At 47.2% G+C, this 19,411-nt stretch overlaps 1 protein-coding gene across 1 annotated transcript in view; it reads right to left on the reverse strand.

Annotated features, from left to right (window-relative positions):
* The window catches only part of BMS1 (BMS1 ribosome biogenesis factor), a 334,476-nt gene that overhangs the window by 153,471 nt on the left and 161,594 nt on the right, over window positions 1-19,411 (reverse strand). The window contains exon 11 of the mRNA XM_086922425.1: window positions 12,005-12,106. Within this exon, the coding sequence (XP_086778551.1) occupies window positions 12,005-12,106 (102 nt within the window). The remainder of the gene's footprint in view (window positions 1-12,004; window positions 12,107-19,411) is intronic.

A 19,411-nucleotide genomic window follows, 5' to 3' on the forward strand; every position in this document is an offset into this window, starting at 1 on the left:
ATAAAAGTCTTTGAACTCGGCTAGGATCTCTTCCTCCTCTGTGAGTAGGCCCCCCCTGCACCTGACTCCAGCTCTGTTACCACTTGCCGCCGTCTGCGGCCTCATTATTTTAGCCAGCAGGGAGCCTGGGCGCTCCCCTTCTCCATACGCGCGCCGTTGCCTATTTGCCCATGTGTCGGATTTCCATGTCTGCCTCCTCGTTGAACTCTTTAAGCAACTCCTGCAGTTCCCTGGTCTCTGCCACCACTATGCCCACTAATTGCTGCCTCTCCAATTCTGCGATCTGTCTCTCCAAATGTGTCAACCTCTCTCTGATAGCTTTCAGTACACTGGAATGTTTGGCCATCGCCACTCCCCTAATACAGACTTTAAATGCTTCCCATACAGTTCGGAAACTGTCCACCGACCCTATATTCGTTTCAAAGAACGTATCTATCTCTTCACCCAGCTCGCCCCTGAACCCCTCGTCCAACAGTGAGTAAGGGGGGAAACGCCACGTGAATGGAGGGATTCTGCGTTTAGGGGAATCAAGTATCAACAATAACGGGGAGTGGTCTGACAGGGTGCGCGGCAATATCTTGCAGGTTCGCACTATCTCTAGGAGGGAGTGTGTGACCAGCCAGTAATCTATCCTGGTGTGTATGTTGTGGTAAGCAGAGTAATGGGTGTAGCCCCCTCTGCCTTGGTGCCTAACCCTCCAGACATCCACTAGTTCCAACGATATCATCTCGGCTTGCATTTGTAATGCGGCAGCAGCTGGTCTTCTGGGGGGGCCTGTGGATCTGTCTAGTTCAGTGTTGAATATCAAGTTAAAATCCCCCCCCCCATAGCATTCTAGAGGGACTCAACCCAACACAGTGTCTGGCAGCAGCAGCATAAAAGTCAGGGGAATCATAATTGGGACCGTACACATTCATGACCACAAAATCATGTCCTTTACCCACACACCTGGACAACACAAACCTCCCCTCCGGGTCAGCACTCAGTAGCGAGAGTTGCAATTTGGACTTAGGATTTACCCATGTGAGGACCCCTCTAGAGTGTGTCGTGAAGCCCGCATGAGTGATATTTCCTAGGAGCCCCCTGTAAGAGAGCATCTTGCTCGTGTCAGGCAAGTGTGTTTCCTGTAATAATGCCAGGTCTACATGGTGCCTCTGCAAGTAGTGTAGCACTTTGCGTAGCTTTCGATAGTCATTGAGCCCCCCTAACGTTCCAGGTCATGGCTTTAAAGGACTCGGTGTCCCCCACCGAGCTTCCGGGGCGCTCTTCAGCCATACTCACAGTGGTGTCTTATCTCATGAGTCCTCATTATCTGTCTCTGATACACCGCATCACACAGAGTCCTAACAGGGTTGACACAGGTATGTAAGGGTATATCCACCCTGTGTAGGGTTGCATACATGGCATCGCTAACCAAACCCGCTGACATGTGACATCTGTCCCTCTGGGCAGGAACCTGCACCCCAGCGGTCATATCACTTAGAGCACTCAGCCAGAGCAAAACAACCAGCAGCGTTAGAACTTCTCTCAATTCACCTGGAGCCCACCCATCATGAATGAACAGCAACAAAACTCCCCAGCCCCCCTCCTCCCACAGCCAACCAACCCCAACCTGGTCGGACCGAGTCGTCCACCCCCCCCCCCCGCCCCGCCCCCCCCCCCCGCCAAGAATCCAAAAATCAACCCCAAACTAGGCCCAATGTGGACCAATAGTGGTGACAGCGCTAGGGCAGAGGTCGCCAAACAAATCCTGTTGTCCTGCTCCTCCAGTTTGGCTCCAAACAAGTGTATCACAAATCTGCCCCTGCACCATCACCTTTCCCATTTGTACTGACAGTGGCCATTTGATGGTCCTAATACCTAGATAAAGAAGTCCCCTCTCGCCCCACAAAGGGTCCTCACTGGACTATTCTTGTCGTAGAGACCCCACGCATCATGGTGTTCTCAAGACTTATAAGTGTCAAATTTTGCACCCACTCAGCAGCGCCGAAACAGCATGTAAAGATCTCACCCAGTATAGTTCCTGTCACCTCCTCCTCCAGCCATCACAAGGGCGCAGTGACGCACCAGTCAACGCTCTGATGGGCCTGCAGCTTAGTCCACCCGTTTGACGTCCACCGCCGACCCCTACATCGCCGCACTGTCCACTTAGTCCTGCTCATCGAGGACGTTGTTGCAATCTGGCTCCCCAGCCTGGCTCCTCGAGCTGCCCCGTCGTTCCTTGGCCCACACCTTCAGAGAATTCTGCAGTTCTTTAGGGTCCGTGAAAAAATGCGAGTGCCCCTGTCTGTTGCTACGCAACTTCGCCGGGTACAGCATCGCGTAGTCCAGGCCGAGTTCCCGGAGCTGTTGTTTGTACGGGGCGAAGTGCCTTCTCTCTTCCTGCACTTTGACCGTGATATCCGGGTATAGTGATATGTCCATTCCCTCGTACTGCAGCTTCCCTTTCTCCCGTGCTGTTTTCAGTGCCGCGTCTCTGTCCCTGTAATTTAACAATTTCGCGATGATCGGCCTGGGGTTGGCACCTGGGCGTGGGCGCAGTCCCAGTGTGCGGTGGGCTCGTTCCACTATAAACATTGGTGAAAAGACGCCTTCTCCCAGGAGGGTGACTAGGAGTTTTTCAACGAACAGCTCCATCTTACCCGTTTGGGTCGTTTCTGCCACACCAGTAATGCGAATGTTCGAGCGCCGCGACCGCGCTTCCAAGTCCTCAGACTTGTCTTGTATGACCTGTAGCAGTCTGCTGAATTGTTTGCGGTCTCTGTCCCATTCTGTTTGGGCTTCCTCGGCTTCAATTAAACGCCTCTCCGACATGTCCAGTCTTTCCGCATGTTTGTCTGTTCTCTCAGTCATGCGGTCCATGCGATATAAGAGCGCATCGATTTTGGAGCCAATCGCCGACATGCCTTCTTGTAGCCCCTTTTCCATGGTCGTTAGCATGTCCTTGATCTCTGCACACAGCGAGCCCCATTGCTCCCCGCCACGTGCCGGTGTTGCCTCTGCACGGGGCTCCGGTTCCTTCTGCCGGCGTTGATCAAATGACAATTTGGTCTGCGTTTTATCTCCTTTGCCCATGACTGCTCCGCGAGGACTGGCACAACCTGCACTCCAGTGACTTTACAGGCTGCCTCCACCTCGGGGGATTGCTATTCGACTCTCACTCCACCGGGCCTCGGCCTGCTCTCAACACGGTGCGTGCTCCCACACTCAGGACTAGCGCCCCTCGGCCTGAGACCCTGCGCCAATAGGATCCTGCACTCTCGGGCCTGTAGCTAGGTAGCAGTACTGGAGCAAAAAAGCAGGTGGGAGCCGCCGGTGCCACCCTCACTTGGCCCCCAAAGAGAGCTCTCTGCATAACATCATTCACCTTCCGCTTTCTCGGAGCTTCCGCGCCACTCCGGCACAAGGTCCTTCGCGCCACGAGGCTAAGGAACCGCGCCACTCCGGCACAAGGTCCTTCGCGCCACGAGGCTAAGGAGGCCGCAGTACACTCCACTGGGGGGGCGCAGCTGTCACCGCCGCCTTTTAATTAGAGCCCCGGCGCCGGGGGGCGCACGTGTCCATATAGCACCTCCAGGTCTCCCCCCGCTGAGCACCCCCCAGCTGTACTCCTTACTACTCTCTCAGTGCGTGGAGATCACCAGGGGGACCCTCCGCCGTCGCAGATGGCCGGGCGCCTGCAGGCTCTGCACCCCCGTCGATTCTCCAAGTCTCAAAGTGCTGATCTGAGGGTTTGCTAGGCTCTCCGTCTGCCACTAATGCCTCCACCCGACTTCCGACCGCTATGCCAGCATCGAGTTGCGGTATCGGGGTCACACTTCCGAACTTCCGGTGCTCCCCAAGCGCCGGTCCCGTCAGCACCCGCACGTCGGGCGACGCAGAGCGGATCGCCACACAGGAAAGACCGGAGGCTGCGACCTAGTCCGGCGTCCGCAGGAGGGACCTGATTCCGTCGGTGTTTGGTGTCGTCCCGGGCTGCGTTCACCACCGGAGCTAGAGCGGGGGGTCCGAGGGTGGCCCCCGAGCCTTTCAGTGCTCGGCCACGTCTAGAAAAGGATCATTTGCAGGACAAATTTTCGGTGATGGCGAGGAGCCTCGCGTTTATGCGTCCACCATCGACGCTGGCAAGCTCCGCCCCCCCAATGATGAAAATTTCTAACGCGCATTGAAGGGAAGGAAAGCTATGAAAAATTAAACAGATCGCCTAAAAAAAGCGCAAAACTTTGTGGAGTCCTTTTTTCACAGGAACCTAAAAGAGTGCCCAAGGGGATGCAACCAATTTAGTTTGGAAGCACATTATTGATCTAGTATACATAGACGTCATACGGACAGAAGACATCACCAGTGGAGCACCTAACATACCCAATTAAAACATTAAAACTCAAATTGAAGTAACCTTAAGGCTGTGCACGAGCATCTCCAGTAGTTTGAAATTACCAGCGTCGGTAGGCCATTGCTGCGGTGCGGAATGAGGGCGGTGCATCATGTGACTTACGAGCGGGCACTTGAACCACAGTGCAAGCAGCAGCGTCTATTCCAGTGGGAAGAGGCGGCGTTAGGCCGGCCAGGGCGTCCTCATGAAGCAAGGCGGTGCGGAGTGCGGTGCCCACAGTTCGCGGTGCAAGCAGGGGCTCGGTGGCGGCGTCATCAGGCATCATCGGTGAGACCAGGGTCACGTTGCAGCGGTGCCCTCTGCGGTGCTAAAGCTTTAACGTGAAGCAAGGCGGTACGGAGTGCGGTGCCCACAGGTCACGGTGCAAGCAGCGGCTCGGTGGTGGTGTCAACAGTTGGTGTCGGCTAGACCAGGGTTGCGGTGCGGCGCTGCCGTCTGCGGCAGCTTCAGGACACGGAGTCGGCAGTGGCGTCGTCGAGTTGGTGTTCTTCGGGTTGCAGCACAAAAGACACAGTCTCCAGTGCGGAGGGTCGAAGAACTTTAAGTCTTCGCTGTTCCTGAGACTTCGTGAACAGGGGGCAAGCTCTACCTCAAGCACTTGGAAAGACTCACACGATAGGTAACAGAAAGTCCAGTCCAGGCCTTTCACTGCCCAAGACAGAAGCAGCAACTGCAGGTTAGCCCAACAAAGCACCCAGCAAAGCACTAGTTCCTTTTCACAGCTTCTCCGGCTCTTCTTCTTGGCAGTCTTCTTGATCCAGATGAGCTCTAAAGTTCAGGGGCCTAGGTCCCAGTATTTATGTCCAAAAATCCTTTGATCATTCAGGCAGAGGGTGTCTGTGCTCGGGCAGAACCAGTTGGGCCTGGTCTGGTGTGAATTCCTGGAAGGAGTTGGAGACTGCATTTGTCAGAGGCAGACCAGGCCCTTTGACGTGCACGGAAATCTCCTCCCCTTCCCCCATCGTAGTCCAGGCCTATACAGCCCTTTCCTCACTTACCTAGATTATCTGGAGCCCCTCCGGCCCCTCATTCTTCTGTCATCCAAAACCCAGACAAGCAATCCACATTCCAGCAGAGGCACACGGGATGACTGAGCAAGAAAATACCCACTTTCTAAAAGTGGTATTTTGAAACGCAGAATGTAAATATCACCTACACTAAAAGATGCATCTTTAGATTCTGAGTTCAGGCAAACTAAATTTAATTTTCTTACCGAATTCCCTGGGCCAGTTATGTTCATAAGATGTTATAAACAAACCTCCCATTCTGTCCTATGGGGAACAGGTAGCCTTGCAATAGTTAAAAACTAAATTGCCTGTAATTCACTATTGGTACATGCCTCACACACCAGGGCATGTCCTACCTTTCACATACACTGCACCCTGCCCACAGGAGTACCTTTGGCCTACCTTAGAGGTGTTTAATATGTCAGAAAAGGGAAGGTTGAGGACTGGCAAGTGTGAGCACTTGCCAAGTCGACATGGCAGTTACAAACTGTGCGCAGACCCTGCAATGGCAGGTCTGAGGTACCTTTTCAGGGCTACTCACGTGGGTGGGTGGCATAATCAGTGCTGCAGGCCAACGAGTAGCATTTGATTCACAGGCCCTGGCACACTCAGTGCACTTTACTAGGGACTAACAAGTAAATCAAATATCCAATCATGGAGACACCAATCCATAGCACAATTTACACAGAGCACCTGCACTTTACCACTGATCAGCAGTGTGAAAAGTGAGCAGAAACGTTACGCCAGCAAAAACAGAGTAAAAACCAGAGGTCAGAAAGCACAAAAGTCAGGGGAAACACGCCAAAAGATGCCAACTCTAACAATGTTGTTCTGCAAAATTGGGCAGGTCCGGAGAATAATGCGTTCCCGCCTTTGCCATGATTCGAGGGTCGCAGCTCAGGCCAGGCATCAATCACCAACCCTTACTCTGCTGTGGAAAACACAGTCTAGATTTTCGAGTCTTCTGAGAATGTCAATAAACCTTCCCATTCTTCTTCCAGTCTTCCCGCATCTTCTCTTGGATTTGGTAAGATCCCCACATCCTCTGATTCTTCAAAACCAGTTGACTCTCATGGCCTGGAAGATATCAGGAGACATGACTAGATTGTAGGTCTTTCGTAGGCAGCTGCCTATTTTGTACACCCGGCTGGGGCTCCTTCCAACTGCAAACAATATTCTTCTGCATGGAAGAGATGGGTGGGTTAATGTCTTCAACAGGAAATGGATCCCGTTGGATTAGAGTTAAAAAATATATGACATTTCCTTTCTGAATGCGCTGAATCTGGATTATGTTACAGGCCAGTAAATATTACTGAAAGGTATTAGGGTGGCTTACCCTCTGAAACCTAGAAACTCTTGGTTATGGGATGTGACAAATGTTCTGTTGTTACTGGAGTCATGGCCTGACAATTCTGATTTACCCTTGAAACAAATTTTCCCCTAACCTAACTAAGCTTTTATGTTTGATTTCATGCAGACGAGTGTCAGATGTGCAAGCTTTGTACGTTACAGGTAGGTTGTTTTCTCCAAAAGGTGTTTGCTTCTCATTTTAAAAAGGACAAAGACTATGTCCTGGTCCAGTGATGATCCAGCTTTTCTCCACAATGCAAAGTTATGTGTAGTAAAATGTGTGAAAGTTTATGAGGAATGCACTATGGCACATAGGGCCGACCCTCTAGGTCCTCTGTTGCTGGCTATTGAGACCCCTTCTGTCCACTTTCGGAAGCACCTTTGGCCAGTTGAGTAAGCTGGGTCATGTCAGAAGCTGGCATTGATGTTTCCAAGCATGGTGCGTATTCAGCTAGAGGAGCCATGGCATCTAAGGCTTTTGCTCTGGGGTCTAGACTAGAAGATAATGTTTGTGATGCTGATTGCTTATCAGATTCTATGTTTAAGATTTTTTTTATTTTTAAACCTATTGTATAGGTTTCTTCTGTTGTGGTTGGTCAGGTTTGAACCAGCATAATCAGAGACTCCGGTGCAGCCACAGAATAGAACATTTTCTAGCATTTGCAACAAGAATGTTAGATTCTATTAAGGACACAGAGGTTAGGACTATCCCACCAGTTTGGCCAGGTAAGATGTATGGGATCACTGTTAGCAAAGTGGCTGTTATGAACAGACGGTTTCTTTTAGCCAGCCCTTGTGATTCAGTAGGTGTTGAGATGGGATTCATTTTATTTTATTTTACTGCTCGGAATCCAAACAAACCTGAAGTGCATGTGCCGGGTTGTTTCCTGTGGACTGCGTTCACAGATTTGGTTGGAGTATTCAGACTTCCTTCCGTTTGGTACGTGGCGTCCTGGACTTTGGTAGCTCTCCATTGAGAGTTGTTTGAACTGTTCTTTCGTTCTTTTATGGACTTAGGTCTCTCATTCGCTGGACTGCGTATTTCGCAAAGAAGGCGTTAGGAAAGATGGTGGCTATCTATTTTTTCATTGGCTGCTGTTTTGGAGTAGTAAATATTGAGCAGCATAATCCTCTCCTCCTTGTCCTTAATGGAATCGAAAATTCTTGTGTCAAATAATAGAAACTTTTCTATTGTCCATCCACTGACTGGCCCAACTGTCTTTTGATGGTTGTATCTTTTTAATATCCAATATAGTGAATGTCCATTAACCTGTAGACAATTGAAATGGAAGTATCATCACACAAATAAAAGCATGATCGGTCATGTCATGAATCCATTTTAGATGCAGAACAGAAATCTCTATTGAGAAAAGACCTATAATAAGTAAACACAGGAATAAAACATTTCTTAAACAATATTTGAAACTTATGATAAAGGGATTGTTGCCTGTTCCAACTGTGAATACTGTTCAACGTAACCTGCATACGAGGAATTTATTTCATACAGACAGGAAAACAAATAGAAGTGATTAAATGTTTATGGTGTATTTATCTGATCTTGCTTCCAAATATGATTATTTGGGGGAAATATCTGACAGGTGTAACAAGAAATGGAGAACATAAATCTTCAGTAAAATGGGATGCATTAAAGTGACAAGTCACACTTTATGAAAAAGAACACAAATTTAATGAAGCCCTAATTTCTGTAATCTATATATATATAAAAACGAAAGTATGTCTGTTTGTCCTTTATGCATTACTACACCATTCATCCGATCGGCATGAAACTTTGGGAAGTTGTTGAGTACACTCCCGCGAAGGTTTCTGTCAAATTTATTATATATTTTTTTTTTTAAATCGGCTCCCAGGGCCCTCATAATCTTTCGAATACTGAAATAGACATCGAATTTGAGAGCATCGTCGACAGTTATGACCCCTTAACGGAAATCGATTGGTCAATCTACATCAGAAGCATGAAAGAAAAAGGCATTACGAGCTTCAGAAACAGACGCGCAATGGGAAGCAAGATTAGAAGCTGTTCGAATACAAACTGCTCAAGCCCGTAATTTTCAAACGAACGAGCAACGAGAATCAAGATTGGAAACAGATCGATTACGCACTGCTCAAGCCCGCTCGAATGAAACAGGAGAGCAACGAGAATCAAGATTGGAAAACGATCAATTACGGACTGCTCAAGCCTGCTCGAATGAAACAGGAGAGCAACCAGAATCAAGATTGGAAGCCAATCGAGGACGCACTGCTCAAGCCACACTCAGAAATGTTTTCAAAAGTAAAATGAATGAGTTTCAATAACAATGACACAATGTAAATTTAATGTTATCATGACGAGTTTCCTTGAATTTCCTTTCTTCTCAGATCGCAGCAATGCGCAACGGGTAAGCTAGTTGATAATAAAAGGTATACAAGGAGAGACTTTCTGTAACAAATAAAAACATGACTGAAACCTTACACTTTTCGGCACAAAAAGGTCTTCCCGAGTAGATTAACTCATCATGTTAATGGGGAGTGTAAAGAAAGCATTCCTACAATACATTGTTAAATAAATGTCAACCAATCGGGCTTCCCCCAAACCAAAGGCATTAAAACGTCTCAAAATTGAATTTATAAAATGTGTACAGTCAAATAACAATATTAAGCAGATAATCGTGATACTACATATATTATCCAACGTGCAAAGGAAACAACTGTACTGATTGTGTGGATATTTCAGCTTTGATCTCCAAACAAAAAAATGTGTCCACATGCATGTGTTTTGTTAGATGTAATTTACCAAAGACATTGATCACTGGAAAAAGTGTCCACTACAGAGCACTGCTAGCATGAACAACAATTTAATAAATGGAAAAGTATCAGGATTTCATTCTAAATTTTCAAAGGATATGAGATATGAATAAGCATCCTATACATATTATGTAGGGGCTTTTATACCCAGTTACTTCGAATAGTCATCTAGTAGTTTGGTGATGTTCATTCGTAACATCTCAATTCAATTGGTCAATAAATTCTATGATGAACATAATTTGTACCATAATCTCGAATAAATCCCATACACAGCTGTGTATGCAGATACAAATTTATATTTACAAAAACAAGATTTAAAAGGAGTTCTCCAATCATAAAGACACTTAGCATGTTGACACTGTAATACCTATGGTACTCGTAATTTTCTGTGGACATGTGACATTATGGTTAAAGTCCACTTGCTACTTGGAACTCAAGAACGTCCTTGGTCATATGCTGATAACTCTTATTGGAATACAAAAGGTAAATCCACAAGCAAGATGGACTGTGTGTCAACATTTCAGATTGACACGGAGTAAATCCAAGTGACCATCTTCAAGACTGTAATGTTTGAGTGTCGATGGACAAGGACCCCAATTGCTATAAATCGGGGCGAACTCCTGAATGTGCAAAGCCACTTGCTGTTTATAGAAATGAAGTCTAAATGTATGAAACACCACTTCCTTTGAGGCGTTAATGCATGATCAATTGTAACCTATTGAGGTAGAGTAATCCACCTGACAAACAAAACGGAGTTTCTTGATGGTCTTAGGAAAATGGATGAGTCACTTATGTGGGAGCTCCTTCTCTATCAACACTCCAGCACTACAGTCCTGAAGATTATCTCTTGGATTTCCTCTGTGTGAGACCAAAATGTAGAAACACATTTCATCTTGATGAGATATATTATCAAAGGAAAAGCAGTTTTTAAAAGCGTGCAGGTTAAAAAACACACCTAGAGAATACCATTCCATAAGCCAGGCACAGAATTATAAATATTTACTCGAGTAAGATGTGGTGTGTTCTCAGTTGTCCACCTGGTGACTGCTTAATAGTACAGATTGCATTTTTGGCTGGTAATTAATCAGTGGCCAGAGTCTCATTAAGAAAAGTGGGATGTAAAAGCATTCTTTTGACTAACCAAGAGATTCTAGGAGTATTAAAACTAAATATTTGTAACTTTCTTTATATTTAAGAAAGTTCTACTTGATTTAAACTTAGTTTCCAACAATTAACTTAAATCAGAGGAAAGAAAAAGCTGGAGCCAGCCATAATGTAGTGTACTCTGTGGCCTCCACAACGCTAGAAAGAGGAAACGCCTTGCTGTGGTTTAACGGATGGCCAATTCTTTTTCATAGAACTACTGATACACCTTGACAGAACCTAGAGGAAATCTTTCAGGACGGAGAATGTGGCGGAGAATATGGAATGTTGAGAAGAGTTAGCAGAAAGTTGCCTCATTTGGAGGAAGAGACCAAATGGGTGAACAAAAACTCCCTAGCACAAATAACATTTGCTCTGGGTTATAAGTGGGTTTTTGAAAGCAATTTAGCAATTTTCTGTAAAACAAAGAGGTATAATGGGCACAAATGACACTTCTGTTACCTCTTACATGGATTACCACTGTCAGTGTTTTGTTTTACCACCAATTTATAGCTAGTAGTCTTAAGCAGCACTAACTAATAAGAATTACACACACACTGGCCACATAAAGTAAGCAATTTGTAATCAGTGGTAGCATAAAGGTGTGTTTGGTAGGCTGAATAAGTTGTGCCTGTTGAATGATGGTCGCTGATATTTTGGAGGATACATAATCCCACACTTTTATTGTATCAATAGGGCATGCAGTGGAAGTGAACCCAGAACAGTCAGATCATTTATAATCGGAGCTTCAAGAGAGGCGATACAGGTTATAGTGAAAACTGAAGCATGAAAATGGACAGATGCCCAATAGGTAAAAAAAAATCAAGATCCTCTTTACAAAACTACAGAGACAAAGCTAGGACAAGAACGCCTAAAGCTGCATTCCCCTATTTCCAGACCCTTACTCTGGTTTGTAGACATCTTCCAGTACTGCATGCCCCTATTTCCAGACCCTTAGTCCGGGTTGTAGACATCTTCCAGTCCTATTCCTCTAAGGGGACAACAATTTTTTAGCACCTCTTCCCAAAATGTCTTAATTTCTGAATTTCAATTTGTCTTCCTTTTCTGATCATCTTGTTGCATGAGAGAGAGAGAGAGAGAGAGAGAGAGAGAGAGAGAGAGAGAGAGAAGGAGAGAGAGGGAGATAAGAGAGAACTACAAAATATGCATTTTATTAACTATATATACATTTCAATGTTGCCCTATTTACCACCCTGCATGCTGCTGACTAACCCAAGTACAGAGTGTCAGGGTCTGCATTTCTGTTCGAAATGCCCAAGACTGTTGTGTAACAAGTTTCCGGTCTCACCTGTTCCATAAATGAGTTTGCGAAGATTGGGTGTGGACTGCTGCTGGCGCAGAAAGTTTTCAGCAGCCTTCTGTGCTAGGCCCTCTTTCCATTTCAAAGCACCTAAAAGAAGGTTTTGAAGCAAGTTAGTCAAGTGCAGCTAAAGATATTGCTATTGATTCTAAACATGATACCCCACCACATCATTCTGAATAATGCAGGCTTATAACGAGGCCTGCCTAAGATCATCTAATCTAGAGAGTCTGAGAGGATGCAAGAATGTTCAAAACTACTTTACTTAAATAAAGTATATGAGCTAGCTAAAAACAACTTTAAAACACTCCTAGTAAACATTATTATTAGTAAGCCAAGGGCATCATTACGATGTCGCTCAGAAAGCATTCCGACCGACTCGGAATGGTTTCCAACTTAATCGGATTTGGGGAGTCCGAACGACCGATTACGATGTTTCCAAACACCTTTTGGTCGGACTCCCATTAACTTCAATGAGAGCCTGTGTTCCGACCGACAACACAGGCTCCCATTGAAACAAGCATTGGCATAGCCAATAGGTCTCGCCTTTGGGACCTTATGAGTGTTTAACCATGCAACAGTTAATGCTGTTGCACCAAGGATATTGTGCTGCCTAACTAAATACTTATAAGGTCCCAAAAGCGAGACCTATTGGCTATGCCCATTTGCTAGGTAATTTCTTGGGTCCAGTGCCTACTTTGGCAGCCAACATATCGCTGTATATCAGCATGGTCTTTACATCTTAACGACAACTGTGATTTTTCTGGCAGACTTGTCAGCTAAATTTAGGAGGGTCAGATTTGCTATGATAGGCTTATGCTAGTTCAGTACTGCCCAGAAGCATGAGTATTAACAAGTAAATGGACCACAGGTCCACCTACCTTCCCACATTAATTGTGTAATATTTTTCATTAAATTAAAGAACATTGCAAGGCCGGTCCTGGTCGAAGCCATGCCAGATTTTCAGGATATCAGCATGAGTTTCATTTACTTATACTTAGTTTAAATAGTAATCAATTACATGGTCCGTAATTTTTTTTATTTTTTATCTAGCATGGCTCTAAAAGTGATTCCATTTGCAGGCTTGCTCTGTATCATTCCTGTCACTTAGTCACCCATGCGCTGCATCACTCCCTCCATTAGGCGCTCACTCACTGTAGACCTACCCTACTTGGGTGGAGAGCAGGCAAGCATTGCACACCTTCCTCTTACAACAAAATTCCAGTTTTCTAACAGCCCAAGTCTTCTCCACTGACTGCGACTGTCTGCACATATATTAGTGCCAACTACACAATCAGTTCCTACATCCAGTGCACGGTGTGATCAAAACTACGTGCCAGAGGAGCCAACGTCACAATCACGTACTTGTACATAAATTTCCAATTCCCTCTTCACAATCGATGGTATTCAACAAGGTGAGATAAACTGCTCTTCTTCTAGGGGGCACGCGCGCAAGCGCCTCATCTTCCACTGTGTCTGTGGGGTTATTGTCCGGTGGCGAAGACAACTTTAATGCAAAAGTTACTACTTGTGTAACAATATATCTGTAAGAGACATTAGTTCGTGATAGATTCCTTACCTTAGACTATCCCCAGGCGTCAGACCGTATCCGGAAGGTTTTCGTCAGCAGCACCCCTGCGCGTTGGTAGGTGGCGTCGTGCGGCTCCGCGTCCGTCGCTGGCATCGTGAGCACAGAGATGACATCACGGAGACTACTTAGGTGCCACCCATGCACGCTGGCGTCAGTTCTGTACACGACTTTCCACGCCAGGAACGCAAAGCCATGTAAGAAACTGACCACTGGTGCCCTAAAACTAGGGCTCTAAAAGGGATGACCTTAATCCTAGAAATCCGTTCGCAGAACAGGGAGGATGGTTGGGGCGGTAAGGAATCTATCACTAACTAATGTCTCTTACAGATATATCGTTACACAAGTAGTAACTTGTGCATCTGAAAGATACACGTTAGTGATAGATTCCTTAACTTAGAATAGATACCCCAGCAATACCAACTGCTGTGGTGGGTCTGCAAATAAGATTACACCAGAAAGTCATGGAGAACAGAACGGCCAAAGAAGCTGTCTCTCCGGACTTGACTGTCAAGGCAGTAATGCTTGGTAAACCTGTGCAGCGAGGCCCAAGTAGCTGCCTGACAAATGTCCTGCAAGGGTACGCCGCGTCCCAAGGCAGTAGTGGCTGCCGTCACCCTGGTAGCATGGGCACGAAAGCCCCACAGGAGGTTCCTTCTTAGCCAACGAGTAACATGCTTTGATGCACAGAATGACCCACCGAGAGATGGTCCGTTTGTTTATGGCTCGACCTTTTTTGGAGCTCATGTAGCCACCAAAGAGCTGGTCATCCACCCGGAACTGTTGTGTGCGCTTCAGATAGAACGAGAGCGCACGTTTTGGGTCCAAACGGTGGAGCCTCTTTTCCTCTTTTGAAGGATGCGGAGGCGGAAAGAAGGTGGGCGTGATGGTCTGCCCGATGTAGAAGGGTGTGACAACCTTCCGCAAGAAAGAAGGACAGGTCCTTAAAACCACCTTGTCCGGATGAACAGAAAGAACAGGAGGATTAGAAGAAAGAGCATGAAGCTCACTCACTCTTCAGGCAGAGATGATAGCTACCAGGAAATAAGTCTTGAGAGTGAGAAGACGCAAAGGACCGTTATGAAGGGGCACATAGGGAGCGCACATCAGATACGTCAAGACAAGTATTAAGTCCCATTGAGCCATTATGAACGGCATGGGAGGAAACATGTGCGTAATGCCTTTCAGGAAACGGTTAACAACCGGGGACTTAAAAAGAGAAGGCTGATCTAAAAGCTGTAGAAAGGCGGAGATAGCCGAAAGATAACCTTTGATAGTGCCCTGAGCAGAGCCCTGCTAGGCCAAAGAAAGAAGAAACAGAAGAAGATCTGAAAGAGGAGCAGAAAGGGGAACCACAGCCTTCGCTGTGCACCATGCCACAAACTTATTCAACATGCAGGTGTATACCGTTTTAGTGGAGGGACGCCTGGCTGCCAGAATGACATCACAAACTTCAGCAGGAAGAGCGAAGGCTGTCAACTGTCGCCGCTAAATCTCCACGCATGGAGGTGGAGGCTGGACAGGTTCGGGTGGAGGACCGTCCCCTGCTGCTGCGACACAAGATCCTCCCGAAGAGGCAGTCGGATTGGGGGATCGATCATCATGTTGAGGAGTTCGGGATACCAGTATCTTCGTGCCCAATCCAGAGCCACAAGGATGACTTAGGCCCAGTCACGCAGAACCTTCTTCAGCACTCTAGTCAGAAGTGGTATAGGAGGAAAGGCGTACAACAGACCGCAACTCCACTCGCGATGAAAAGCATAGCTGAGCGAGTGCCGCCTTGAAAATTCCAACACGCAGAACTGATGACATTGCACGTTCCTTTGGTGGCAAATAGATCTAACCAAGGCTCTCCCCGCTGCAGAAAGAGACCTTGCGCCACGTCCGAGTTCAGACGCCATTCGTGATCCATCAAGCACCGGCGGCTGAGTTTGTCTGCCTCGGCATTCAGAGAACTTGCCAGGTGTTGAACCACCAAGGTGATGCCTTGATGTTCCAGCCATGTCCAGAGGAGCAGAGCCTCCTGACATAGGGTACACGACCCCACTCTGCCCTGTTTGTTGCAATACCACATGGCGGTGGTGTTGTTCGTGAAAGCCTGCACTACACTTCCCCGAATGTTAAAATATAAATCGACAGACATGAACATCGCCGGCGCCATCTTGCCTAACAAGAGCCACTGTATGCACGTAAATGGCACCCATTTTAGATACCACGGCCATTTTGTGCGTTGCCGATCACCAGCGCGTCACCCTGACCTTGCAATCATCCCCGCGCTCTGCCAACCCCCAAGCACACATGCTAGAGTCATAAAGCATCCTCAGCGTGACCCAGCCCCGGAGCCACTTCCCGTGCCTAACGCCCATGCCCTTTTATCCCCCTCGCACGAACAGGCCCATCGATTACCTCCTCCCCTGCACCTGGCTGTTCGATCTGGTCCCAGGCAATAACCAGCCTCTGCGGATACAGTTTATCACCCCCGTACAGTAGAAACTCGCTCCCCATCAAAGGGGTCAGAATTAATCAATGACACAACCCTCTTAGATCTGACCGATCCGCATACTTCAGACCCTGCCGGAATGCCCAGCTGCGCGATAACAATCACCTGCTGAGACTAGGGTGGCAGACATTTGCTGGAGGGTATGTGTTGGAACAAGTTGGAAGCGGGGATTCCGGGGATGTAATAAACCACTGTCAGGAATGTGTTACCCTGCAATAAAGAGTCAAGATTGTGTATAAAAGGCTATGCCACAGAGATGCAGTTAGAGCACCTCGAGAAGACATTTCGTTTGTCCGAATTGACGTGTTCTCCTCCGGAGAAATAAACCTGTTCATAGCTTTCCAGTGCCTGCCTCTTTATTTGATGAGCTAATAATCGAGTAGATCAGAGGCGATTAACGCCAAAGCAGTGATTGATGATAACTAGAGAAAATCTGCTTTTCTACAATTGGGGTCCCAACGAGGGGCCCATCAGCGACACGTGGGTCCGGTAGAGAGGTCCCAACGACGGAGTGAACGACTGCAACAATCGGAAAAGTGTTTGAGATCTTCATTTGTCCGATTATACGTCATGCCTATCTTCTCCCCACTGATTGGTAATTGGTTCTGCCCGGATCGCTTATTAGAGGTCAGTCATCCGGCCCCACCGGAAGGCACCCCTAATAAGGACATGTATGTAAAATATGGATTAGTCGCTGTAGCTTACAGTAAACTATGGCATAAAAGTACTAAAAAAGATAGAGAAAATCAGCGGCCACTGATGGGATCTTTTGACCTCGATAAAATAGAAACACTAGAGAAAGCTCTACGCAAAAAGAAAACTACGCCAACTTTGCTTGACCGTCTCGGCATGTGGCGAAAAGAAACAATTCAAAGAAAGAAGAAAGATGAAGCAAGAATAGATAAGGAACTACGGAAATCAGCTCACCTAGCTGGTAAAAAGTTAGAAGAGGAGATTAAGGAAAGAGAAAACGCTAGGAAGGAGCGAGAATCAGATCTCAGGACAATGCCCTGTCCGAGCGTCCCTCGGCTCTTTACCCTGAGTTGCCATCGAAACAAAAGATAGATGACGGTTTACTCCTAGGTCTACTAATTATCTATATGCCACCTCCTTATGCCCCTACTCATCCTCTAATACAACACCAAGATTCTCAGAATGTAATCGAAGGTAGCGCCAGGGCCTCGGTACCCACGGCCTCTGCGCCGACCGAGCCTCTCGTGCCTGATACCTCGTCAAACAACACACCAGTAAGAACCGTAACAACAGAAAAAGGGCCGGTAAGAATCCCGCGATTGAGTAAGAGTGAGCGAGCAGGTATTGAGAAAATCGTTAAAACTCTGGTAGACAGGAAGGAAACAGAAGAATATATAACAGATACATGTAACTCCTATGTCGACAATCACAAGCGACACTTAGTCATGCGTTTTTGTTATTACACCCGCACGGCTTATGAGGAAAAGTACAAGAAAATAGGGCCTGACTGACTCATGACTCTTTACAGGAGGGTAGATACGGGAGACGAGAATGACTATGATGTGGCGGAACTTTTCTCCTATACCCTAGAAGTCTTCGGCCACCTCATAGAACAAGGACGGGTAGTCAAAAACACGACTTCGGAAATGACGGGTCCTTCAATGGAGAGGCTAGACAATATGATGCCCATAAAAGAAGCTGCCCCCTATTGGGTCCCCCCTAGAGGACACGGAACTCATGATGACATAAACCACCAGGACGCCAAAGGAAGAATGGTTTATAATTGGGTATATCAGCCTTGGGATAGACAGGACATTCGTACGTTCCGCAAATCCTTGCCGGACTTGCGAAAGAATCCCACCGCGTTTTACACAGAATTAGGTACCGCTCTAGGATCGACAATTATGACGCTTGCCGACATCGACTTGTTCTTTGGGCTATGCCTACCAGCTGATGTATGGAAACAGATCAGGAAAATAGACCACACCGACCTGTTCGGTCATACCTGGGGACAACTCGATGTGCTGGACAAACAACGAAACCCCGGACAGAGTCCTATAAAAGCCATATTAGACCTCCCAGACAAGATAGTACAAAAAGTTAAATCCCTGATTCCTGAGAAAAAGATAGATTGGCCCATAGTAACCGCTTGCCGTCAGAAACTCCAAGAAGATGTCTCAGAATACTTCTCCTGGTTTGAAACAGTGTTCTCCGATTATAGTGGACAAGACATTTCCACTGCGACCGGACATCACTTGTTCGTACAGAACTATGTTAAGGGTCTGTTACCGGAGGTATCACAGATGCTACAGACCAGCGAAAGCAGTTGGGCGGCCTCTAAACCAGCGGCCATCCTCCAGATGGCCCAGTACTATGAACACCAGAAAAACGAAAACGATAGGGCCACCGAAAAGAAAAAGAAGGATTTAAAAGAACGAGTTATGATAGCGCAGTTACAAGGGGTGAATATAGGGAATGAACAGTACAAGGGAGGATATCAGCAAAGTATCCCTCGAACACCAACACCTAGAAATAATGTCTCCACACCCTACGCTGGACGTCGGGACTTAGGAGAGGATCAGTGCGCATTTTGTAGAGGGTACGGACACTGGAAATCCCAATGCCCGATCCTGTTCAGAATGAATAAGGAACAAGCATTTACAATGCAACGGTTTCGCCTTTGCAAAAGTTAGAGCTATTGGCATTGTTAATGACAAATTTTTTATTTATGTGTTGGTTTTGAAAACAGATAAATAAATGGCATTGTCATTTACATTGCCAATAGCTTAATATCTCGCAAATATGAGACCTATTGTACCCTACTGAACGAGCTCAGCAGACAGCAGTTACTACCACACACACAGACACCCAGAGCCAGCCACACACACCCAGAGCCAGCCACACACACCCAGAGCCAGCCACACACACCCAGAGCCAGCCACACACACCCAGAGCCAGCCACACACACCCAGAGCCACAGCCACACACACCCAGAGCCACAGCCACACACACCCAGAGCCACAGCCACACACACCCAGAGCCAGCCACACACACCCAGAGCCAGCCACACACACCCAGAGCCAGCCACACACACACACCCAGAGCCAGCCACACACACACACCCAGAGCCACACACACACACACCCAGAGCCACACACACACACCCAGAGCCACACACACCCACCCAGAGCCACGCACACACCCATAGAGCAAGCACAGGGAGGGGGCAGGGAAGCAAGCACAGCCAGGGGGCAGGGAAGCAAGCACAGCCAGGGGGCAGGGAAGCAAGCACAGCCATGTTTCCAGTGCTTGGCTATTCTGAACAAACCATTGG

The sequence above is a fragment of the Lissotriton vulgaris genome, chromosome 5 (genome assembly GCF_964263255.1).
Source record: "Lissotriton vulgaris chromosome 5, aLisVul1.2, whole genome shotgun sequence".
In the NCBI taxonomy this organism is placed as follows: domain Eukaryota; kingdom Metazoa; phylum Chordata; class Amphibia; order Caudata; family Salamandridae; genus Lissotriton; species Lissotriton vulgaris.